Source organism: Schistocerca cancellata, chromosome 5, assembly GCF_023864275.1.
Source record: "Schistocerca cancellata isolate TAMUIC-IGC-003103 chromosome 5, iqSchCanc2.1, whole genome shotgun sequence".
Taxonomy (NCBI): Eukaryota; Metazoa; Arthropoda; class Insecta; order Orthoptera; family Acrididae; genus Schistocerca; species Schistocerca cancellata.
The window spans coordinates 301,094,370-301,120,587 of record NC_064630.1 but is presented as its reverse complement, the minus strand read 5'-3'; the positions used below and the strand labels follow the sequence as shown (position 1 = coordinate 301,120,587).

Here is a 26,218-nt window from a genome sequence, read left to right as displayed (position 1 = left end):
TTCGAGATTTTAATTTCTGTTTGGTGTCTTCCAGATGGGAGCTAAATGTTAGCGTGTGGTCTAATTTTACTCCCAGATATTTGGGCTTATCTTCATGTCTGATATGCCGGTCATTCAGGGAAAGCTGTAGTTTCCTGCTTGAAGCTCTGTTATTAAGGTGCATTATGGTACTGGTCATTTTATTGGAGTTGGGATGCAAATGCCACTTAAGGTAGTAGGTGTTCAGCGCTTCAAGGTCTGCATTCAATGTTTTTTCAAGATCTTCGAAATTTTTGCTTTGGTAAGTGATGGCCAGATCATCCGCATATGCAAATTTACGCGACCTGGTGCTCGGCATATCAGATATGTATAAATTAAAAAGGGTCGGCACCAGGGCTGACCCCTGTGGCAGACCATTGTTTATGACCATGCTTTTGCTGCTCTTTCCATGGAGATAGACCTAGATCTTCCTGCCTATCAGCATATTTTTTAGTAATGTGTACGTCTGATTGCATTTGATAATTCAAGTAAACTTGAGCAGTAGTCCTTTGGTCCAGACAGTGTCATAGGCTGATGTAAGATCTATTAATACCAGGCCCATTTTCAGCTTGTTATGATAGCCTTTCTCTATATATGTTGTAAGGGACAAAACTTGTTCACAGCAGTTCCTTCCCACGCGGAACCCTGCTTGATAGTCCGGGAGGTTCGCCTCAATGTATGGTGCTAGTCTGGCCAGTAATATTCTCTCAAATAGTTTGTAAGAGGTACAAAGCAGTGGGATCGGTCTATAGTTCTTTGGATTATCTCCATCCTTCCCTGGTTTCAGTACCGCTTTTACCTTAGCTTCTTTCCATAACTTCGGGAGTGCACCTGATTTGATGCATTCCGTGAAGAGCTTGGCCATCCATTTCCTCCCAATGGGTCCCAGCTCCCTCAGAAATTCTGGGAGGATCTCATCAGATCCAGCTGCTTTCCCTGTTTTCATTAGTGTTAGGGCCTGGGTAATCTCCTCGACGTCCACCGCTTTGACAATATCTAGATTAGTTGGATTATTGGCTAATTCCTTGGTTACGTTCCTGGAGATCCTTTTCTTCTCCTCAGTCTTCAGGCATATTTTGGAGGTCTGTTTCATGGCAGTCACTATTTTGGCTGCACTGTCAGAATGAGACATTGTTATGCACTTTTAATAAACTTATCATACATAAAATACCTAATTTTGACTGTTGTGACAAAGTGCTGTCAAAATTGAAATCTAACAGACATTTTTACTTAAGCTGGCCTAACAGCCTTTGTTAAGATATTCATCTATAGAGTAGAAGGAGTTGCCTATCAAAAATTCTTTCAAACTCTGTTTAAACACTGCTTTTTCTTAAGCCAAATTTTTAATGGTTGCTTGAAATTTATTGAAAATGCTCCTGAGTACTGGACCCCTTTCTGGACCAAGGTAAGTGATTTTAGGTCTTTATGTAGATTGTTCTTATTCGTAGCATTGATACTGTATATTGAGCTATCGGCTGGAAATAGAGATATATTACATGCAACACATTTCATTGAGGAATAAGTATACTGAGAAGCAGTGGTTAGTATACAAAGTTCCTTGAACAGGTTCCTACATGATGCTCTTGAATTTACACCACAACTGATTCTTATTACACACTTTTGCATGCTAATAACTTTTGCTCAGTTTGATGAGTTACTCCAGAATATGATCACATATGACACAATAGAATGAAAGTAAGCAAAGTATGCAAGTTTTTTAATATTTATATCTCCACATCTGATATCATTATCACTGCAAATACAGACTAGTTTAGGAACTTAAGCAATTCTGTGGTATACCCTTCCCAACTGAATTTATTATTGAGCTGTAATCCCAGAAATTTAACACTGCCAACCTCTTAAATCTGCATGTCTCCATGTGTTATACACATGCTGGAAGGAAATCTCTTACAGGTTCTGAACTGCATATAGTGAGTCTTTTCAAAGTTTAATGACAGTGAATTATTATGTTAGTGAAAATTTGATTAGCTGCTATTTCTAAATCTCTATTTGACTTGCTGTTTATTGCAATGTTGAGTTCTTATGATGATATTTCCATAGAAACTTTCATCATGTAACACATGTGTCTTTAGAAGTCAAATACCAGTTTTCATAGATTTAGATTTAAAAATGTTTTAAGATACTGAAATATTTTCTTAAAAATTTATGTCCTCTATTTCATCTACTTAGAGGCTGAATTTTCAAAAACACTGAAACATGATTCTTTTTATTTCTAACTGAGAACCCCAATACAAAACTCATAGATGTAGCTTTAAAAATAGTTTCACAATTAAAAATTTTTGTAGAACATTTCATCCTCTGTTTCATCCTTTAGGAGCTGAATTTCCAAAAATACTGAAACAAATGTTTTTTATTTCTAACTGAAAAATCAAATACTAATATTCATAGATGTAGCTTTAAAATGCTTTAGTAGTTATTTAGAAATGATATACTTAAAAAAACTTATAGTCACTCTTTCAGCCCCTTAGACATTAAATTTTCAAAAAATCTTGAAATGCACATTTTTTTGTTTCTGGCCAAGAAATCAAATACCAATTTTCTAGTTCTTGTTTCAAAATTGCCTTAATATCACAATGTATTCAAATTTCACCACCTCAGAGGTGGAATTTCAATAAATTATTTCTTAAAAAACCTACAGGATAAATTTCATATTTCTGTCCTTAGTGGTTTGGGCTAGGCAATGATGAATCAGTCAGTCAGTCAGTCAGTCAGGACATTTCCTTTTATATACAGAGATGACACAAAATTGTTAAATTCTTATTTGTGCAGTATTTCAGTAGACTGTATTATTCAGAGGATACTTTTCAGGTTACTGATGATAATGGTGTATTTAGTTCATATGAAAACAATTTATTTAAAGAAATATTCTAAATTTATGATTCTGGTACCTGTAAACCACGTGCATTTCAAAATCTGAGCCCACTAAAAATTGTTTGTTTCAAGACTGATGTAGCTTATTTGAATGCTCTCACTTATCTCTTTCAGAAAAATATTCTACTTTTTCTAAAAATGCTACATTTCAAAAGTTATACTTATTAAAAATGACAATATTCCAAACTATTTGAATCTTATAATTTAGTCCTGTCAAAATCCTACTGTTGTAGTTTTGTAGTCACAATTTTTCTATTTCCCAAAATATATGGCTTTACTAAAATAACATGTTAGTTTATTAATCATTCAAATAGTAAAATTTAACTTTCTAGAAAATTCTTGGCAGGCTTTTGTAAATACACGTTTGCACCAAACTTTTCACATAAACCAGAACCATTATCTATACCAGTTCAAACCAAACTACATTTCTTTATAATGTGTTTTAGTATTTTTTTACTCTTACGGTTATGAGTAGAATTCACATGCTACAAATTGAGAACTTTAGTTTAGCTGTACATTACTGTAGATATATTATGAGAAAAGGTGGAGTTGTAATATTTGTAAAAAACAATGTAGTGTATAACTCTCTAGATTTATGCAAATACTGTGATGAACAGTATTTTGAGGTGTATGGCATTGAGTTAACAGCAGACAGTTCAACAGTTATTGTACTGGCTATTTACAGGGCACCTGCTGGAAATCTGAATGTATTTCCGAGACAAATAGAATCACTTCTGTCCCACCTGCATAGGAAAACTAAATCAACAATTGTAATTGGTGACTTTGATGTGGACTCCTTAACAGAAAATAGAAATAAAATGGACTTTGAACACCTGATGCACTGTTACAACTTAGTACCAGTTGTGGACACTCCAACTAGAGTAACAGCCAGTTGTAGCACCCTTACAATCATATTAACAAAAAACATAGGCAGGACTTTGTGCTACCATTAAATAACAAATATAATTCGCTTCAAAACACAGATGACATAGAAACTGTATCAGCATACTCATCTGATAAGGTGGTGCAGGACACTCAACACTTAGCGAACAGCCAAGTAAGGTATAAGAAAAAATGTAAAATCAAAATTTATTCAGACAGTTACACCAGAGGATTAGCAGCTATGTTAATGGAAAGTGGACCTCATGTGATTAATGAGTTTGAAATAGAAGGTACCATTAAATCAGGTGCTGGTATATGAGATGTTTCAACATCAATCAAGAAAGAAAGCACAGCCCTTGTGGACAGAGACTTTGTAGTGGTAATGGCCAGAGCAAACGACATCGGCAGAAATGAAAGGAAGATAGCTACTTCGACACTGAAGAAGACTCTCGGAGTGTTAACCCACACTAATGTGATTGTTGTTAATATGCCTCATCGACATGATTCGCCCCAGTGGTCATGTGTGAATAAGGAAGTGGAGCAGACCAACAAGGAGTACAAAGCTATCTGTAAGCACTTTAAGAACATTTCCTCAATTAACACCAGTAGTTGTAGCAGAGAATGGCATAGCAAGCATGGTCAACATTTCAGTAGTCTAGGTAAATGTGTTTTAAGTGATACAATTCTCGGAATAGTATTGGATAAGCTAGAGAAGGAAAAAACACCAGTAATGTGTTTGTATTATGTTTCAACTGAGATGACAAAAAACTTGTATGCATAGACCAGGTCCGCAGCTCGTGGTTGTGCGGTAGCGTACTCGCTTCCCGCGCCCGGGTTCCTGGGTTCGATTCCTGGCGGGGTCAGGGATTTTCTCTGCCTCGTGATGACTGGGTGTTGTGTGATGTCCTTAGGTTAGTTAGGGTTAAGTAGTTCTAAGTTCTAGGGAACTGATGACCATAGATGTTAAGTCCCGTGGTGCTCAGAGCCATAGACCAGGCTGGGTGTTCTAGTAACATAAGGACACAACCTGGTCAACTTTCATGTGGTAACATTAGGTCATGTCAACTAAGAGAATATGTAAAAAAAGAAATGCCTAAAGTAGAGTTTAAAATATGCTACCTCAATATTCAGGGTATGGCAGATAAAAACTTAATAGTCAACGAATTTTCAAATGAAAACATGGTAGATATTCTATGTTTAAGTGAACATTGGTGTAAAGAGGATGAGCATGGGTACAAAGTATTGGATGATTACACACTACTTAGTTGCTATTGCAGAAAACAGCACTTACGTGGTGGAGTAGCAATATATGCAAAAACATATCTTGCACCAAATTGTGGCAGGATGGATCTCAATACCCTTTGTGATGAAATGCATTTTGAAATATTAGGTCTAGTAATTGAGAACCTTAAGCTAATGATAGTAGTAGTGTACAGGCCACCTAGTGGTGACCCCCATATCTTTCAGGAGAAACATGAGGAACTTTTAATGTACATATGTATACCGAAATGGAAAAAATACAATATTGTCTTTGGTGGGGATATCAATTCAAGTTTTGATGTCCTGAAGGACAGAAAAACTGTGACAGGGCTCAAAAATGTGCTTCAAGAATTTAACCTGTATTATATTAACTGCAAAATTACCAGAGGCTCATCCTGTCTAGACAATATATTTACAAATATTAAGAGAACTTGTAAGTCCACTGATGTAATTAGTTTCCTTTACTCAGACCATGATGCAGTATATCTTAGTTTTAATAATGTAACTTCAGACTGTGGCAAACCAGAATCTAAAATTGTGATTACTAGACCTGTGAGCAGAGAGAGGATGGATAGGTTTAGACATGCCCTCACTTATTTCAGTTGGGACACACATTTTATTACGCTTCAGCACTGTTCAGCTGATATTGTTTTCACATGGTTTTACTCCATATTTTTAAATATATTTGAAAATAACATCCCTCTGGAAAAATGTACAGTGAATATTAGTAGTAATTACAAGAAAAGGAAAATGAAGGAATGGTATACTCTACAGTTAGGGCAATTGAAAAATACTGTTATACTATATTCTACTCTGTACAAAACCAGTAAATCAGAACTGTATAAAGAACTGTATTCTAAAGCCAAATACAAATATAGGAAGGCAATAAATGAAGCAAAGAAACTGCATAACATAGTAAACATTGAAAAATCTAACAATAAATGCAAAAAGGCCTGGAGTGTAAGAAACTCCATTGCTCACAATAAACACAAAGAGGAAGTTGCCATTACCCCAGAAGAATTTCATGAATATTGCATTCAGTCCATTGAAGAAATCAGTAGCTCAATAAACAAACCCCCTGAAAATGCACTTAGTGTTATGGACAGCTGCTTTGAAAAGTTTCCCCCAAGCACCTTCACTTTCACAGAAGTGAGCCCAAATAATATCCTAAAAATAGTGAAAAATTTCAAACCTTCAGTTAGTGTTGATTATTATGATATGTCATGCAATTTGTTGAAAGATGTTATTGATTGTGTGATTTATCCCTTAACTTTTTGTATTAACAATTGCCTAGTTGAAAGTAAATTCCCCGACATACTAAAAATTTCTTGAGTTGTGCCCATATATAAAAAAGGAGAAAAGAACTGACCCGCTAGTTACAGAGCTATATCCATAACCCCAATTTTTTCAAAAAATTTAGAAACAATTATGTATGAGCAAGTTAGTGTCTACTTGGGTAAACTAAATATAATTAGTGATAAACAGTTTGGATTTATGAAAGGTAAATCCACAACAGATGCAATGGACTCCCTCATAAAATTAGTACTAGATGTGTTTGAGGCTAGGGACTACACATAGGCTACATTTTGTGACCTGAGCAGAGCTTTTGACTGTGTAGAGCATGACACTGTGCTGAATAAGCTAGTCTACTGTGGTTTTGATGACAACAGTATAAAGATGTTCAGGTATTTTCTAGAGAACCGTCAGCAAGTTGTGTGCATTGGTAGGGAGAAATCAAATTTGGTTAATGTTAGGTACAGAGTGCCTCAAGGGTCAGTGCTTGGACCTTTACTGTTTATACTTATGATTAATGACCTGCCCTTGTTCATAAATTCTCACACAATATTGTATGCTGATGACACAACTTTTATACATAAAAACTCTGATCTAGGTACACTGAAAACACAGACCGAAAATACCCTTGCTCAGTCCTCATTGTGGTTCAAAGCTAATGGCTTCTTACTAAATGAAAACAAAACCCAGATACTTTACTTTAGCCTCAAAGAGATTCCTAATGACCAAGAACTAGAAACTGTCAAATTTTTAAGTGTTACTATTGACAATAAATTGACATGGGAACCACACATTAAAAATATATTGGCTAGGCTTTCGAGAGTTATTTATCTAATTAGAAATTTAAAGAGACATTTTCCCAATGTCTATGTGAGATCAGCATATTTTGCCTTCTTCCAAAGCATCATTTCTTATGGAATCTTACTGTGGGGTAGTAGCTGTCATGTAAATGACAGTTTACTTTTACAGAAGAAAGTAATACAAATAATAACAGATTCTGATAAAACAGTACATTGTAAACCTCTGTTTATTAAATTGCAGTGTCTTACAGTAGTAAACTTATTCATCTACAATGTTTTATTGTGCATTAGAAACAATGTCTCTAATTTTGTGTTGTGAAGTGATATTCATAGCCACAATACTAGAAACAGAACATCTGTAGATGTGCCATATCATAGATTATCAGAATCGCAAAACTCCTACCTAGTTCTTGGACTAAGGATGTTTAATAGATTAAGTGCTGACTTTAAAGAACTGCCTGTAAATATTTTTAAAGCTAAGTTATACAAGCTACTAGTGAACAATCCGTTTAACACCACTGATGAATTTTTTGAAGATGAAAATACTGCATTCTAATGTGTGCCTATTTTATGTAAACCAATTTAGATCAGTATTGTTGTTTATGTAAAAATAAATGCTCGTGACTTTGTCTATTGCTGTAATCAGCCAAATGACAATAAAATTTTATTATTATTATTATTATTAATAATAATAGAGAATGTATTTGTAGATAAGGACATTTACAATAATTTAACTGTGAAAAATATTATAAATGGCCTCCCTGATCATGAAGGGCAATTCCTCACTCTAAACCAAATAAATGTAGAAAGGAAAGATAATTTCATTTGGAAAACTTTAGGATTATAAATGAACACACCATTGAAAGCTTTAATCAGCAATTACAACTAGTGGACTGGTCTCCTGTGTACACTGCAATTGATGTTAACTCAACATTTAACATATTTTTCAATGAAGTTACAAGTCTTTTTGAAGAAACCTTTCCAAAAATGTGAGTGAGAAAAACCCTGTTAAAATCTGAAAACAAGCCTTGAATTACTAAAGGCACCAAAATTTCTTGTAAAACATTAATAGAACTATATGCAACAGCCAAGAGATCAAATGATCCCAGTAAGAGTATGTATTAAAAACTCTACAATAAAGTTCTGAATAAGACCATACAAGCAGCAAGGAACATGAACTTGAAGACAGAAATTGATTACTTGAGCAATAAAGTAAAAACTATTTGGAATTTTGTAAAGAAGGAAACAAGGAAACATGCAGTTTGTAGTGAAAATATCCAAATAAAAAGTGAGGGTCATCTTGTTAGCACTCCAAAAATAGTTGCAGACACATTAAACAAATATTTGTTAACAGTAACAGAAAAAATAGGTTTACAACACTCCATGAACCAAGCCGTAAATCTTTTGAAAGCCAGAGTACCTAGTTCAGTACAACACATGAAGGTAACAACAGCCACTGTTAAAGAAATTGAAAGTGTTATTAAATCTGTGAAAAGTAAAAACTCTACCCAGATTGTCAATATCTCTAACAAATTATTAAAATACTGCTGCAGCCATGTAAGTGAGTCCTTTGCCACATTTTTGATGCGTCACTTAAGCAAGAAATAATTCCTGAGAGGCTTAAGTACATAGTTGTAAAACTGCTGTATAAGAAGGGAGATAAGATGGATGGTGCTAACTATCTGCCAATATCACTACTGACAAGTTTTTCAAAGGTTTTAGGGAAACTAATTCATGCCAGGATAGTTAAGCATCTCAGGGATCAAAATATCCTCATCAAAAGTCAGTTTGGATTTCAGAAAGGTTTGTTAACAGAAGATGCAATATTTACATTTGCTGGCAAAGTCTTAGAATCCATCAACAAAAAACTAGAGGTGGTTGGGATTTTTTGTGACCTAACTAAAGCGTTTGACTATGTCAGTCACCAGATTCTTTTACAAAAAGCTGCACATCTTGGTATAATTGGTTCGTCAGGGAAATGGCTTGACTCATACCTGTGAAACAGGAAACAGAAAGTTGTACTGGATAGTCAAAATGGAGTCCCATTATCTTCAGAATGGGGTACCATCACATGTGGAGTGCCACAAGGCTCAGTTCTGGGTCCCCTACTTTTTATTATCTTTATAAATGATCTGCCTTTCTGTACGGAATATTGTAGATTCGCCATTTCTGCTGATGACACTACACTACTTACTGATAATTCAATAGATAAACTTGAGGAAACAGCAAATAAGATTTTAAGTGAAAGAGTGAACTGGTTTAATATCAATGGCCTTTCTTTAAATTACAGTAAAACAAACTACATTCAGTTCCACACAACATTCAAAGATGAAGAAATAGTAGTAAAAATAGGTGAGCAGTTGATAACCAGGGTGGATACCTCAAAATACCTAGGCTTGCATATTGACAGCAAACTGACCTGGTCAAACCACATCCTGGATCTATGCAAAAGATTGAGTTCAGCAACTTACACATTATGCATTGTTTCTTCTTCTAGAAGTCAGCCTATTATGCTTACTTTCATGCCATTATGGCATATGGAATTGTATTTTGGGGTAATCAGTCACTGGCTAAAAAAGTACTGTGTGCACAAAAAAGAGCCATAAGGATCATGTGTGGAGTCCATCCTGCGACTACATGTAGGAATTTTTTTAAGAAACTTGGAATCCTTACATCCACTGAACAATATATATTCTCTCTGATGTGCTTCATAAGGAAAGAAAAATCCATTTTTAAACTGAATAGTGAGTATCATGGTCATGAGAAAAGAAGGAAACATGATATCCTCTATGAACAGGCAAATCTAAGTATGGTACAGAAAGGAGTCCACTTCACTGGCTATAAGATTTTAACGCCTTCCCTTCAAGAATTAAGGATCATTTAATATGGTTATAATAGAAGGAGACATTCCACGTAGGAAAAATATACCTAAAAACAAAGATGATGTGACTTACCAAATGAAAGTGCTGGCAGGTCGACAGACACACAAACGAACACAAACATACACACAAAATTCAAGCTTTCGCAACAAACTGTTGCCTCATCAGGAAAGCGGGAAGGAGAGGGAAAGACGAAAGGATGTGGGTTTTAAGAGAGAGGGTAAGGAGTCATTCCAGTCCCGGGAGCGGAAAGACTTACCTTAGGGGGAAAAAAGGACGGGTATACACTCGCACACACACACATATCCATCCACACATATACAGACACAAGCAGACATGATAGAAAAGTTCCAGAACTACAGTGTTTAACATTTCTTGTATTGTTAAATGCAAATATGTGCCCAAATCTATATTTGTAATCCTGACTATTGTTTATTGTAAACATATTTTGCAATATTTATTTTCTGTAACACTTATTATTTTGTAATATTTATTTATCTCTCAAAATTAATTTTCTGTAGTTGAACCTAAGTTGCTGTTTACTGTAATACGAAATCATTTTGTTTTGTTTTTATGTGCTACCATAGATTTCTGACACGTTCCATATCCTGTGATACTGTCACAACATGGATCACCGGAACAAGAAAGAAAGAAAGAAAATAAATATGAAAAGCATAATAGCTTTAAATGTTAGTATTGTGCAATATCTGTCTTACAAATGCCTTTATGTAAGTACTATGCACAAAATAGTCAACACATGAACTTCTAAGCCAATCAGTGGTTAGTACTCAATTAACCAGCTACTACATTGTTAGTCAGTGAATATTTAGTAATCTTAATGTAATGTTCTATGTCAGTCAGACTGTCTTAGAGTAAATATGCAAAATTCTTTTCAAAACAATTTGTTTATGATGTCACTTATAAACATTCAGTAGGCTAATGATACCCTGTGTGACTTACTGACCTGTGATATTAAGTTTAAATAATTAATAAGAAGCAAGATGATCATCTGAAGTGTTTATAGATAATAAATATACATAAAGTGAAAATTAATCCCTACTTCATTGTGTACAGTCATTTTACAACTGTTTAAATTTCCTAGTAATCATAAAGAAGAAGCAAGGTGAAAAAGAACTTCAGTGAGATTTAGGAGGCACCAGACAGGCCAGTAAAGGCACAAAGCATGATCTACAATGAGGAGAACCTGGTACACAGAAACCCACAAGACAAGGATAGCCAAAACTCTTTTGAATGGTCATAAAGAATTAATACAGCCTAATGGGGATCCAAAACATTTGAGCAAGACTCAAAGATTGGTCACATAAGTGTTATATATGCAGTCTCCTCTACATGTGAGCTACTCTCCTAGAATTCTTCCAATAAACCAAAGCTGATCATTAGTCTTTCCTATTGCTCATTCCATTTCATAATGCTTTGCAGTGTTAATTGATGTGACTGTGTCAGGTCACTCACTGCTAATAATGTATCTGAACATTACAAGAGTGTTTTCCTTACTCATAAACATTACTTCATCTTTTTTCCACATTCAGAGCAAGCTGCCATTCATAATACTAAATATAAATTCTGACTAATCATCCTATATCCTCTTACAGTCACTCATCAGTGATGGTTTCCCCATATGCTACATGCTTGGGCCTTTGTTAACAGTTTGCAATTGGGCACTGTGTCAAATGCTTTCTGGAAATCTAGGAAATCTAAAAAAAAGGCCAGTTTTTTGGTGCTTTTCTTGCTTCCAAATATCTCAAGATTTTCCTGTCATGCAGTACATGTGCTGAAACTCTGCAATGAGTTATGAACCTCTTGTAACAAAATAACAGTGTGACCCATACTGGAATACTGATCAATCATATCAAAAAGATTTAACAAGGGATATTGCACCCATACAAAGAAGGACTGCATCAATGGTCAAAGCTCTGTTTGAACCAGTGGAGTGTTCTACGGAGAAGCTGAAAAACTGTATCTGGTATGAACATTAAGATAGATGTTAACTATCTTGTGAAAGCCTATTTACAAAGTTTCAAGAACTGTATTGAACAAGGAATCTAGGGATATACAGTAGTCTCTATGTGTTGTTACCCTAGGCACTGTAAAGGCAAGATTAGACTAATCATGGTGTGTACAGATGCATCTAATAAGTCATTCTTCCTGTGCTCCATATTGGAATGGAATGTAAAGAAACCTAAATATATGGCATAATGGGAAGAATCTCTGCCATGCACTTTACAGTGGTTTGACGAGGATTGATGCAGGTGTAACATAACTCAAATGATGTTTCAACAATGTAAGGAGAAGATAGATTGCTACTTACTGTAAAGATGTCACATTAAGTTGCAGACAAATGCAATTAAATGACACTTGCACATTAGCTTTCGGCCACAGCTTTAATCAGAAAAAGAATGAGAAACAAATTCATATTCATTCATACAAGCTAAAGTGTAAGTGTCTTAACTGTATCTGTCTGCAAACTTAATGTACTATCTTTATGGAAAGTAGCAATCTATCTTTTCCTTACATTGGTGATATTCCAACCTAGAGTTTCTATTGTTTCAAATGATGTTTGTTTTCTCCTTATTTATTCTATTATTCAGCTGTTTGAAACTTCATTAAAGGTTATTGTCATAAGCTACAACTTCCAAATATCTAATTATTAATAATGAATAAACTGAAAAATTATTAACAATCAATAAACTGAAAAAATAAGAAACACATAAATTTTCCTTACAGTTATCCTTCTTATGACCTTGTGCTCCAGGTATGTAATGTGCTCAGCTATCTGTAATGGTTCCAAATGGCTGAACACTAAAGACACTTTTCTGTTGTGCTCTTTATTGCCATGTTGATGCAGATGTACTGAATGGCTGTCTCGTATTGACATATGACGCATCCAGTCATATGTTTGTACTTGGGACAGGTCTACGAGTTCAGCTGAAGTTGGAGTGAGAACTGCTTGGAATTCTTTTAATGTGTCTGCCAGTTCATATTCCAGATCAAAATGCATGGGAAATGATAGAATCCAGTACCTGTAACAAAATAAATTTTATCAATATACATCAAAATTTTGGTAAAATTTGTATGCAGTATGAAACATGTATGAACATAGGTAACATTGATTTCAGATACTGGTGAGTTAAAAAATTATGAATATCCCTCTGCCATAGGAAAGAGGTTCCAGAAACATAGAAAGGACATGGTGTGATATTGAAGATATAAAATAAGCCAAGATGTAACTAGGGAGGTGTGAGGAAGTGCATTTCACACTGAGTACCAACTCCAAGCAGATGACAAAACTTACTAGGCTCTATAGCATAAGTTGTGAAATTTTTTTTCTCATTGTTCATTTTTGTGGGAGCAGGTGGGCAATGAGAGAGCTTATGGAGTGAGTCTGACACTTCTGCATGTGTAGGAGTCTTCTATCACTAAAATAGTGTGTAAACAAAAATGATTCTCACACAATATGTGAGACTGTGATGTCAATTATCTTAGACCAATAGATAAATTTTTTGTACAGTAGTTATTGTCAATATAGCTAATCGTTCACTAAACCGGTTTTACAATCTGTTTGTGCTGTGAGTGTTTTTGTGATATTACTATTATGTGGAAAGGAGAGATGAGAGATTGTAAAATAAAGAAAATGTATCAATTATTAGCAAAGGTACAGTGATTGTAAAATAATTCAGATTGTGAATGGAGGAGATATCCAGTTTAGCATCACCTGAATTCAAAAATATGTTTTTATGCAAAATGTGAAACTGAATAAATGAACCAATGTACGTACACTGGTGTCCAAAATTAAAGCAACAAATGGAAATTTTGCAAGATTTTGTTTATTTTGCCACAAAACTTTATAAACAGGTGATAGTAAAGTAGAAATAATGTAAAGAATACATGACATAAACAACTGAAATAGGCGTAACGGTAGACAAAAATGTTCTTTTTTTCAACTTAATGGATTTGCACACACATTCTGATAACTGGTTAATGTGCTCAGGATGGGGTTTGACCATTTCTGGCAGCAATACAGGCCTGAAAATGATGGGGAATGCTTTGAATGATATCATCAGTCTGATGTTGAGGCAAATAGCTCTTGCTTTATGAGGTTGATTATTACTATCCATTAAGACGAAGTCTGGGCATGCACCATCTTGCAACAACTGCACATGAGGTCCCAAGATCTTGTCATGATGCCTGACAGCAGTTAAACCTTGCTGATTCACCCACACATTTTCATGAAGAGGTGTTCATGTGGTCAACATAATCCCTGCCCACAACAATAGGGATCCTCCTCGATATCTGTCTCTTTCCATAATGTTTGGGTCACAAATTGTGTACCACATTCCCTCGTGATGCAAATGTATCAAGATTCACTCTCCAGATCAAACTGGGACTCATTTGTGAAAAGAATATTGGTTCACTGTTCGATCGACCAGGTGGCATGTTGACACCTCCAATCTAGACATTCCCTTCTGTGAAGATGCATCAGAGGTACACATACAGCAGGTCTCTAACAATAAAGGCCATTCTGGTGAAGCCTTTGATACAACATGTCCAGTGGATGCTGTGACATCAGATGCCAATTGCCATGTAGTGCTAAGGCAGTACCATCGTACACTTACATCCAAATAATGGTTTTCTCTTTCTGATATCACATGTGGTTGGCTCTGCCCTGTTCTTTGGGGTACAGTTTTGGACTATATAAATTGTTGCCACATCCGAGACACAACAGAACAATTCACATTAAGCCATCATTCTTCATCAGTTTGTGACTGTCCTGCTTCCATTCTTCTTGTAGCCCTCCACAGCAGAGAGTCTGGTAGGCATCTTCTTTGTGCCATGCTGAAACATCAGCGACTGTGTATACAGAGATTGCGGATGTGGGACTATCCGGCAAACACTAACCCATTTGATAGGTGTCCTGATGTCATAGTTGACTTGGTTGTCCATTGAGTGGAATGCCGTCTTCTGTGCAGAATACGATTGTATCTGTCGACATTTGTATGATTATATCCTGAATTAGACACAGGATGGGGAAATAGTGGTTTGTTGTTGTATTTTTGGACACCAGTGTATGTTAAATTACAGTTTCCTTCAATATCAGCTTTCTAAACGAAATTTACACCTATTGCAAATCATGGAACATATATAAGATAGTTTTGCTGTTTTGGAGCACATGATTCTAATCAAAACTTCAGAAATGGTGCCTCCTATGACCATGAAAAGTTCATTAGAAAATTATGATAAGATTCCTGAAAATGGTATCCTTGCACAAAATTTCACTCCGAAGATTTCTGGAAGCTGTTAAAATTTGGTGGTGGAGACTAAACAGTGAGATCATCGGTCTCATCAGATTAGGGAAGTAAGTCAGCCATGCCCTTTCTAAGGAACCATCCTGGTATTTACCTGAAGCGATTTAGGGAAATCACAGAAAACCTAAATCAGGATGGCCGGGTGTGGTCACATTTGGTTAATAATTTTTGTGGTGTTCATATCAGCATAGACAATTATCCAGAACCTGGAAGGCCAAAAATGACAGAAAATAAATGAAGTGTGAAACTTGTGACAGATGCTCTTGAAAAGGATTGAAATGTGACTTTTGAGTAACTGTCTGAAGTCACAGGAATTCCCCCAGCATCAGTATTCCCTATTCTGAGACATGATATGAAGAATAGAAAAATTTCTGTGATATGGATCCCAAATGGTTTGACTGCTGAAGAAAAGCAGAAATTCTTGGACGTTGCAACCTTGCTCAGACAATGATTTGGCATGAAGGTCAAGGATTCTTGTATTGAATGTCACTACTGATGAAATGTCGATTAGAGACTTTGAACTGCAGCTAAAATCACAGTCCAATGAGTGGAGAGCTTCGGCTTCTCCATGTCCAAAAAAATTTTGGTGTGCTCAAGCAAAGCTCAGGCAAATGATGATTTTTACTTATGATCATCATGACAGAGTCCCATGTGGAACAAGTGTCACAGCATTGTATTATCATAACTACATGCAAAACCTGCACATGAAAATGCACAAAACCCATCCTCAGTTGCTCAGTTGCTTGAGGCTGGGCCACTCATTCTCTATTACAATGCTAACCCATATGTTGGTGATTTTGTAGCCAAAAACTTCACAAATATAGATGGGAAAGTTGCCACATGCACGCTACAGCTGGGATATGTGTCCACCAGACTTCAACAAGTTAAAAAAACCTATGCATGGATGTTATTATCTTTTTCTGGAAGAGCTTTCTACCACTGTAACCTGAGCCATTCAACAGATGAACCAGAAGTAGTGTCCCGGATAGAATATTAGAGCCTCTGAGATGTTTGAATTCAGTCATAGGACAGCAGGGACACTATATTGAAGAACTATAAAGAGATATTGAAATAAATAAATAAACGTGTAAGTAAGAAAAATTAGTGTGCATTATTTATGAATTGTCCTGTGTAATTATCTTAGGTCTACTATGAGACAAGCACAACTTTATTGTTTAGCAGTTTTGTCAACTAAAAATAGTTTAGCTAAATATGTTGACTTTGATGATGCAATTTCAAAATTTGCACCAGAAAAAGTTAGAAGGAAGAGATTCTGTGGTACATGTTAAAGCCACATACCACTAAACAGATCTTTAGTTATTTCTATGCTTAATTAATAACCACTTCAACTGTAATATTAAAAAAAATATGTTTTATTTATTTATTTCTGTTTGTAAAAACTTTTTGAAAAATAGTTAGCATTATGCATTGCTTACTTAACTAACTGTACCAAAAAAAATGCTTCCCCATGAAAAAAAGTATTTGATGTTTTGTGTAGTTGATGAAGATGGGGTGGAAGGGGGTGGGGGTGACAAAATTCTGCACCAGCTGCCAAACTACCTATCTATGCCACTCACAACAAGGAAGAATATAAACAATTTGGTCAACTCTGTGTATAGAAAATAATGAAAGCTGAAGATTTAAATGACTTTGATAAAATGAAGATTATGATAGGACACAGGCTGGACACAAAGATCATAGAAATGATGATGTTTTCTGAATGTTCATATGCTGCCTATATTAATGTTTATTGAAAACAAGACAGTTGGCTGTGAAACAGGATGTAGATGAAAAGGCCTTTAGAGTCTCATCAAGAGACATTGAGTGTAGAGAGTTTTCCAAACTGTACACAAGAATAGTTGATAACTGGTGGCATAGCTGACTGTGAAGTACAAACCATGAAAGGTATAGATGTTATGAAGAACTCCACTAACTGCACACTTCATGCCAGTGGTTGTCCCTAGATATTTTGCATTACAGAAGATTGGTTGCTTGAGCACAGTGCAGAGAATTTTAATAACTTAAATCTTTCTGGACATGAAAGTTTGCATTTTACAGTATTCATCATATGAATCATGTCAAATGATGAGCCATATTTGTTTTAAAATTTCTCTGCATCTAAGTATACACATATTATAGTTTGAGGGTGATGAATTTATACTTCAGGGTAAATGGTGTAAGGGTTCCATGTGCATTTCCTCCATTCTCCTTTGTGTTAATGAACACTCATTTTGTTATGTAGGTATAAGACATGGCAGAAGAGTTTTATATTCTTTATGCTGCATTTCTTATTTATCCTTCTCAAGTAGTTCACAGTAAAAGAGAGCATGGGTGGTTTTTCATTTACATACAGAAACTTCTTTATCTTGCATGTAATGAACATACTGTATGAAACTTCCTGGCAGATTAAAACTGTGTGCCCGACCGAGACTCGAACTCTGGACTTTTGCCTTTCGCGGGCAAGTGCTCTACCATCTGAGGTACCGAAGCACGACTCACACCCGGTCCTCACAGCTTTACTTCTGCCAGTAAAGCTGTGAGGACCGGGCGTGAGTCATGCTTCGGTAGCTCAGATGGTAGAGCACTTGCCCGCCAAAGGCAAAAGTCCCGAGTTCGAGTCTCGCCGGGCACACAGTTTTAATCTGCCAGGAAGTTTCATATCAGCGCACACTCCGCTGCAGAGTGAAAATCTCATTCTGGAAACATACTGCATGTTCAAAATGACATACCATTTATAAGACATCATTACTTGTCATACAGCTTTATACAGTGTGGTCCATTGATAGTGACTGAACCAAATATCTCACGAAATAAGCATCAAACAAAAAAACTACAAAGAACAAAAGTTGTCTAGCTTCAAGGGGGAAACAAGATGGCGCTATGATTGGCCCACTAGATGGCGCTGCCATAGGTCAAATGGATATCAACTGCATTTTTTAAATAGGAACCCCCATTTTTTATTACATATTCGTGTAGTACGTAAAGAAATATGAATGCTTTAGTTGGACCACTTTTTTTGCTTTGTGATAGACGGCGCTGTAATAGTCACAAGTCCGCAGCTCGTGGTCGTGCGGTAGCGTTCACGCTTCCCATGCCTGGGTTCCCGGGTTCGATTCCCGGCGGGGTCAGGGATTTTCTCTGCCTCATGATGACTGGGTGTTGTGTGATGTCCTTAGGTTAGTTAGGTTTAAGTAGTTCTAAGTTCTAGGGAACTGATGACCATAGCTGTTAAGTCCCATAGTGCTCAGAGCTATTTGAACCATTTGAATAGTCACAAACATATAAGAACGTGGTATCACATAACATTCTGTCAGTGTGGATGGTATTTGCTTCATGATACATTACCCGTGTTAAAATGGACCATTTACCAATTGTGGAAAGGTCGATATCGTGTTGATGTATGGCTATTGTGATCAAACTGCCCAATGGGTGTGTGCTATGTATGCTGCTCAGTATCCTGGATGACATCATCCAACTGTCCAGACCGTTCGCCGGATAGTTACATTATTTAAGGAAACAGGAAGTGTTCAGCCACATGTAAAACATCAACCAGACCTGCAGCAAATGATGACACCCAAGTAGGTGTTTTTGCTGCTGTCACAACTAATCCACACACCAGTAGCAGACAAATTGTGCGAGAATCAGGAATCTCAAAAACGTTGATGTTGATGTTGAGAATGCTACATCAACATCGATTGCACCTGTACCATATTTCTATGCACCAGGAATTGCATGGTGATGAATTTGAAAGTCATGTACAGTTCGGCCACTGGGCACAAGAAAAATTATGGGACAATGACAGACTTTTTGTACGCTTTCTATTTAGCGACAAAGCGTGATTCACCAACAGCAGTAACGTAAACTGGCATAATATGCACTATTGGTCAACGGAAAATCCATGATGGCTGCAACAAGTAGACCATCAGTGACTTTGGCGGCTTAATGTGTGGTGCAGTCCTATGGGAGGAAGGGTAAATGGCCCCATTTTATTGATGGCAACATAATGTTCCACCGATGTTACTACAGGATGTTTCACTGCATGACAGAATGACGATGTACTCCCAACATGATGGATGTCTGGCACATAGCTTGCGTGCGGTTGAAGCGGTATTGAATAGCATATTTAATGACAGGTGGATTGGTTGTCGAAGCACCATACCATGGCCCGCACGTTCACCGGATCTGATGTCCCTAGATGTCTTTCTGTGGGGAAAGTTGAAGGATATTTGCTATCATGATCCACCGACAATGTCTGACAACATGCATCAGCGCATTGTCACTGCATGTGTGAACATTACGGAAGGCGAACTACTCGCTGTTGAGAGGAATGTCGCCACACATATTGCTAAATGCATTGAGGTCGATGGACATAATTTTGAGCATTTATGGCATTAATGTGGTATTTACAGGTAATCACACTGTAATAGCAAGCGTTCTCAGTAATGATAAGTTCACAAAGGTACATTTATCACGTTGGAACAACCGAAATAAAATGTTCAAACATACCTACGTTCTGTATTTTAATTTAAAAAACCTACCTGTTAATGACTGTTCGTTTAAAATTGTGAACCATATATTTGTTACTATTACAGCGCCATCTATCACAAAGCAAAAAAGTGGTCCAACTAAAACATCTTTACATACTACATGAATATGTAATAAAAAATGGGGGTTCCTATAAATGCAGCTGATATCCATTTGACCTATGGCAGCGCCATCTAGTGGGCCAACCATAGTGCCATCTGGCTTCCCCCTTCAGCTAGACAAGTTTCATTCTTTGTAGTTTTTTCATTTGATGCTTATTTCATGAGATATTTGGCCCGGTCACAATCAATGGACCACCCTGTATAAAACAGTGTTATATGCTGTGGTGTTAACAGAAATTTTTGATCTGAATCTAGATATTCAGAACATATTTAGGAAAGGTAAGTAAACAGACATGTTTTACTTTTTTCTGAATTGGTAGGGGCTCTCAATTTCTTGCTTTATGTTATATGGGAACTTGTTGAACAACTTAGGATCAAAGTACCGTACATACCTCCTTTCTGAAACCTAGACAAGAAGCAGAGCCTACATAGGAATTATTTTTGGTGTCTTTTGTCACTGTTTGGCTGAAACTATTTTTATTACCAGCAACAAAAACAATGAAGGAGTAAATGTATTGGGAGGTGAGTATTAGACTCTCAAGATTCTTAAAAAGGCTTCTGCAAGATATAATATTATCTGCCTTACCCAATATTCTTACTGCTTGCTTCTGCTTAACAAAGCTTTTATTTGCTTTACATGCACTGCCCCAGAAGATAATTCAAGTAGCAACAGAGAGTGAAAATATACAACATAACACAAAACTCTTTCTTTTCATTGGTACAATGGGAGCTGCCTGTAAAGGTGTAACATGCTGAATTGAGCTTCTTAATTAGTTTATACATGTATAGACTCCATATTAACTTGTTATCCAGCTGGAGCCCCAAAGAATTCTACACTATGCTTCATTCAAAGTATGACCAGAAATATTCTGGTGCTGAAAGGTCATTATTGCTTAGCTGAAATTGTATAAAATAACACTATGTGAGACTAGGATTTAAAGTATGAAGTGTCTCAGGGGATAGGCAAAATTCCTTTAATGAAGTAGTTGATCTAAATCTGGCATACTGTACAAAATGAAATTGTGTGTTTATGCTCTGATATGGATGATCACATAAAAATTTAATCATTTCATGCAGTATGGGTTGTAACTAACAGAAGCATTTTCTTTTAGGTAACTCGTGCAGTTTGCAGGGAAGTGTCTTATTTTGCAATGCTATTCAGATTTTCACTTCTATCCAGCCCCATAATAGAAGAGTAATATCTTTTCTTATATCAGTTTTAAATGATGCCATCCACTTTTTATGAGCTACTGTCTTTTTCTGCAATTACACAACCTATTCTAGAAAATTAAGCTTTCTCCAAGTGTAAAAACATGTTACAAGGTACAATATGTAGCCAGGAACAAATGTTCTGTTGAAATTTAAGAGTGTTGCAATCTAGAAAGTCATGTCAGTACTGTAGTTTTAGTCATCTGTCTGTTACATTATTACTCTACCACAAAAAACATTAGAAATAGAAACCAAATTAACCAGAAGTACCAAAAACAATTTGCATGTTAAATGCAAATTGAAGCTATTGGGAACAAATACAAATTTCCATTTTCAGGACAATTAAATTGGTTAATCTGCAAATACCACAAGTTCCATGATTAAAGACCTTCTCCTGTAGCAAAGTACAAAACGGTGCACAAACAACAAAGTAAAGCTTTAGAACCTGTGCTATATAACTAGTTTTTAAAAAAATACATAGAATTTTACTTGCCATAAAATTCTGTAACTGAAAAATTAACAATATAGCTTTATCATATTATACAGAACTATAATGCAAAATATTTATAAATGCTGCACAAAACACAGTCTTGTGTCTAGCAACAACAAAAGCTTTAGAACATGGCAGAAACAGGTAATGCTGGTCTCCTTCATGTCATTCCAAAGCAAGTTACTAGATTGAAGTTCTCACCAAAAAACGTCATGTGCTAGTAGGCACACTGAGTACAACACTCTCCCCTATGTATAACACATAGTAATAAAAGTTCATTGTCTCATCATTGATTCTGGAACAGAGGAGCTACCTAGGAATAAAAAAGAAAGATCTATCTATCTGTTAAACACTTTTGTCCTCTATTATAAAATCTGTTGGAGTAATGAAGGACAAACAAATTTCTGAAACTAAAAAAGTTAGGTTTAAAATTGTTTGGAAAAAATTTGTGGTTTAATTTCTGTCATTTGTTTGAAGGAATGTAATTAGTTTCATTGCAGCACATTAATTTTTAAAAATCACAAAATTACAACATAAAAAATAGAGGTTATGTCAGATTTCTACAGAAACAAAAGTTATTTGAATTAACATCACATATTTTAATGGGAAAAACGTTGTCATCTCCTGACAAAAGAATAATTGATTTTTATCAAAAAATATTTCTTTCAGAAACATTGCTTTCAAAATAAACTTGCAAATTCTAGAGCTTTCAAATATAAATTTGAAATTAATTTAAATAACAAATACTGTTTTTGTACATTTATACAATTATTGAAATTTATGTTTTAATTAGGAAACTGTTGTAATTAAAAAGTGTTTCTTTCAGGAAGATTCTAAATGGAACCAAATAATGCTAACTGCATTCAGAAGTTACTCAGAAGGTCATATGTTCAGAGTCTTAGGTTCAGTCACTCTTGTTCTGATGGGCTTTGTCAAATGTTATTCTTTTTTCTTTTTAGGGTGCAAAAAACTAGGGTCATACACGTCCATGTTAAAACTTCAAAACTAGAAAATGACAACAAAGAGAAAAGTTAAAAATGACTACACGTCAATCCAAATTGACAGAAGATAAGGCATCTAAAACCAGGGCTGTGGAGAAAGGTCTATAAAATATGTCATAGAGAAATTGAAGTCCAGAGCTAAAATTAAATGGCCTTTACCATATTCGTACAAAAGATAAAAAGTAAAATGTGGTCAACAGCACGTGTGCCATTCACTAAAAGAACCAATAAATCAGACAGCAAAAACAAACAGGAATGTAAGTGCCATACTGGCAATCAAAGGAGTCATCAAAGAAGGTGGCATAGGATGAGTGGCCATGCATGCAGACAAATGGCATGCATATTTGCTGAAGAGAAAGTTATGGCAGCAAGACAGCAGTGGTTTGGCAGGTTCTTCCTACAGACCTTCAACTGGGCTAGTGTAAAAGGCACAAGTGGCTGTGGTGTCACCGCTAGACACCACACTTGCTAGGTGGTAGCCTTTAAATCGGCCACGGTCCATTAGTATACGTCGGACCCGCGTGTCGCCACTATCAGTGATTGCAGACTGAGGGCCGCCACACGGCAGGTCTAGAGAGACTCCCTAGCACTCGCCCCAGTTGTACTGCCAACTTTGCTAGCGATGGTTCACTGACTACATACGCTCTCATTTGCAGAGACGACAGCTTAGCGTAGCCTTCAGCTACGTCATTTGCTACGACCTAGCAAGGCGCCATATTGAGTTACTATGTCTTCTGAACAGATAATATTGTGACTCATGTACCATCAAGAGCGACATTCATCATTAATGGATTAAAGTTAAGTATGCAACTAATTACATTCGCTTTCTGAATTCTAATTCCTTGTCATGTTCCAGACCTCACGTCAGTATAGTTCTTCCCTCCTCACGCCAGCCTGCGTGAGCTAAAACACGTGCATTTCGGCCTTCTCTAGTAACATGGTGTTGGCTCTTCAGCCAACACTAGAGTGGCAAAACAGATGCCACAATGGTGGATTGTATTGAGCCAACATAAGAGGGGCAGCTGTGCTGATGCAAAAACAAAACACCCATAGTCTAGTTTCAAATGGACAAAGGACCACTGCAAATGGAGCAGGGTGGTTCGATCTGCACCCTAGGAAGTACCATTGAGGATACATAGGACATTGAGTGGCTGTATACAGCAGGCTGCCAGGTAAGACACATGGGAGAGCCAAGAAAGTTTCCTCTCGAGCATGAGCCCCAGGAATTTCATAGTTTCAATGAATGGCAGAGCAACAGACCTAAGATGAAAAGATGGGGGAAGAAATCAGTTGTGCCACCAGAAATTCACACAAACAGTTTTGTTGGTGGAAAAACGAAAGCCATTGTCAACATTCCATGAGTAAAAATGATCGAGACACCACTGATGATGCCACTCAATAAGACAAGTCCATGGAGAACTGCAATAGATAACAAAGTCATCAATGAAAAGGGAGCCGAAGATGCCTGGTGGGAGACAGGTGATTATAGTGCTAATGGTGATAGCAAAGAGAATGACGCTGAGGAGAGAGCCCTGAGGCACACTATTTTCATGAATAAAGATGTCTGACAAGGCAGAGCCTACACGTACCTTGAAAACTTGGTGTTTTAAAAATTCCTGTAGGAAACTGGGCAGACAGTCATGGAAGCCACACATCTAGAGAGTACAGAGGATACCAGTCTTCCAGCAGGTGTTGTAGGCTTTCTCCAAATCGAAAAACACAGCCACAGTCTGGGATTTCTGCAGCAAACTGTCCATTACATGGTGGACAAAGTGACAAGATGGTCAACTGCAGAAAGATGTGCTTGAAATCCACACTGAGCAGTGGTTAGTAAATTGCAAGACTTGACCCACCATATCAGCTGGGCGTGAATTGTACGTTCCATCACCCTGCAAACAGCTGGTGAGAGAAATGGGGCAGTAGCTCGAACAAAGGTGTTTGTCCCTACTGGGTTTAGGAGAAGTAAAAACTTTGAGGTTCGCCGATGACATTGTAATTCTGTCAGAGACAGCAAAGGACTTGGAAGAGCAGTTGAACGGAATGGACAGTGTCTTGAAAGGAGGATATCAGATGAACATCAACAAAAGCAAAACGAGGATAATGGAATGTAGTCAAATTAAGTCGGGTGATGCTGAGGGAATTAGATTAGGAAATGACACACTTAAAGTAGTAAAGGAGTTTTGCTATTTAGGGAGTAAAATAACCGATGATGGTCGAAGTAGAGAGGATATAAAATGTAGACTGGCAATGGCAAGGAAAGCGTTTCTCAAGAAGAGGAATTTGTTAACATCGAGTATAGATTTAAGTGTCAGGAAGTCGTTTCTGAAAGTATTTGTATGGAGTGTAGCCATGTATGGAAGTGAAACATGGACGATAACTAGTTTGGACAAGAAGAGAATAGAAGCTTTTGAAATGTGGTGCTACAGAAGAATGCTGAAGATAAGGTGGGTAGATCACGTAACTAATGAGGAGGTATTGAATAGGATTGGGGAGAAGAGAAGTTTGTGGCACAACTTGACTAGAAGAAGGGATCGGTTGGTAGGACATGTTTTGAGGCATCAAGGGATCACAAATTTAGCATTGGAGGGCAGTGTGGAGGGTAAAAATCGTAGAGGGAGACCAAGAGATGAATACACTAAGCAAATTCAGAAGGATGTAGGTTGCAGTAGATACTGGGAGATGAAGAAGCTTGCACAGGATAGAGTAGCATGGAGAGCTGCATCAAACCAGTCTCAGGACTGAAGACCACAACAACAACAACAATGACAGTGGCTTCACACCAACATTTGGGAAGTGTGTCATCTGTCCAGATGCAGTTGTATGTATTAAGCAGAAAGTACTTGCCCACAAGAGAAGGGTCTGCAACATCTGAATGTGAGCAGCATCTGGCCCTGGGGCAGAGGATCAGAATGAAGTGAGAGCATGATCTAGATCCCTCATAGTAGAGGTGGCATTGTAACACTCACGATTCTGAGAAAAAAAGGGTATTGCCTGAGCCTCCTCTGCTCATTTTTGACGGAGGAAGGCAGGGTGATAGTGGGAGGAGCTCTAAATCTCCACAAAATGGCAACCCAAGTCTTTGAGATACCAAGAGGGTCCACAATGACATGGTCTGCTACTGGCAGGCAGGAAATTAGAGAATGGATCTTGGCCCCAGAGAGCCATCTCAGGTTGACTCACACAATAGAAGAGCACATGGAACTGTTAAAAGAACTAGTGAATGAAATCCAGCTGGCTTTACTGCTATCCCAAAGAATACAAGAACACTGTGCATGCATCTGTTTATAAGGAATGTAGTTATCCATCATAGGATTATGGTTAAAACACAGAGACCACATCTCTATCTGCGAATTGCATCGCAGCATACCTCAGTCCACCGAGGGACTGGACACAGCATGGTAAAGGGGAAGTGTGAGGAATGGAATGTTCTGCAGTGGTAAGGATAATGTTTATAAGATATTCCATATGGTCATCACAACTGGGGAAACGTTGTTCGTCAAAGATCGCTGGGGAGGAGTAAAACC

At 36.8% G+C, this 26,218-nt stretch overlaps 1 protein-coding gene across 5 annotated transcripts in view; it reads right to left on the bottom strand.

Annotated features, from left to right (window-relative positions):
- LOC126187981 (ras guanyl-releasing protein 3-like) overlaps positions 1-26,218 on the bottom strand; it is a 437,195-nt gene that overhangs the window by 96,728 nt on the left and 314,249 nt on the right. For all 5 annotated transcript variants that reach the window (XM_049929381.1, XM_049929382.1, XM_049929384.1 and 2 more), the window contains one exon: positions 12,768-13,065. In XM_049929381.1, the coding sequence (XP_049785338.1) occupies positions 12,768-13,065 (298 nt within the window). The remainder of the gene's footprint in view (positions 1-12,767; positions 13,066-26,218) is intronic.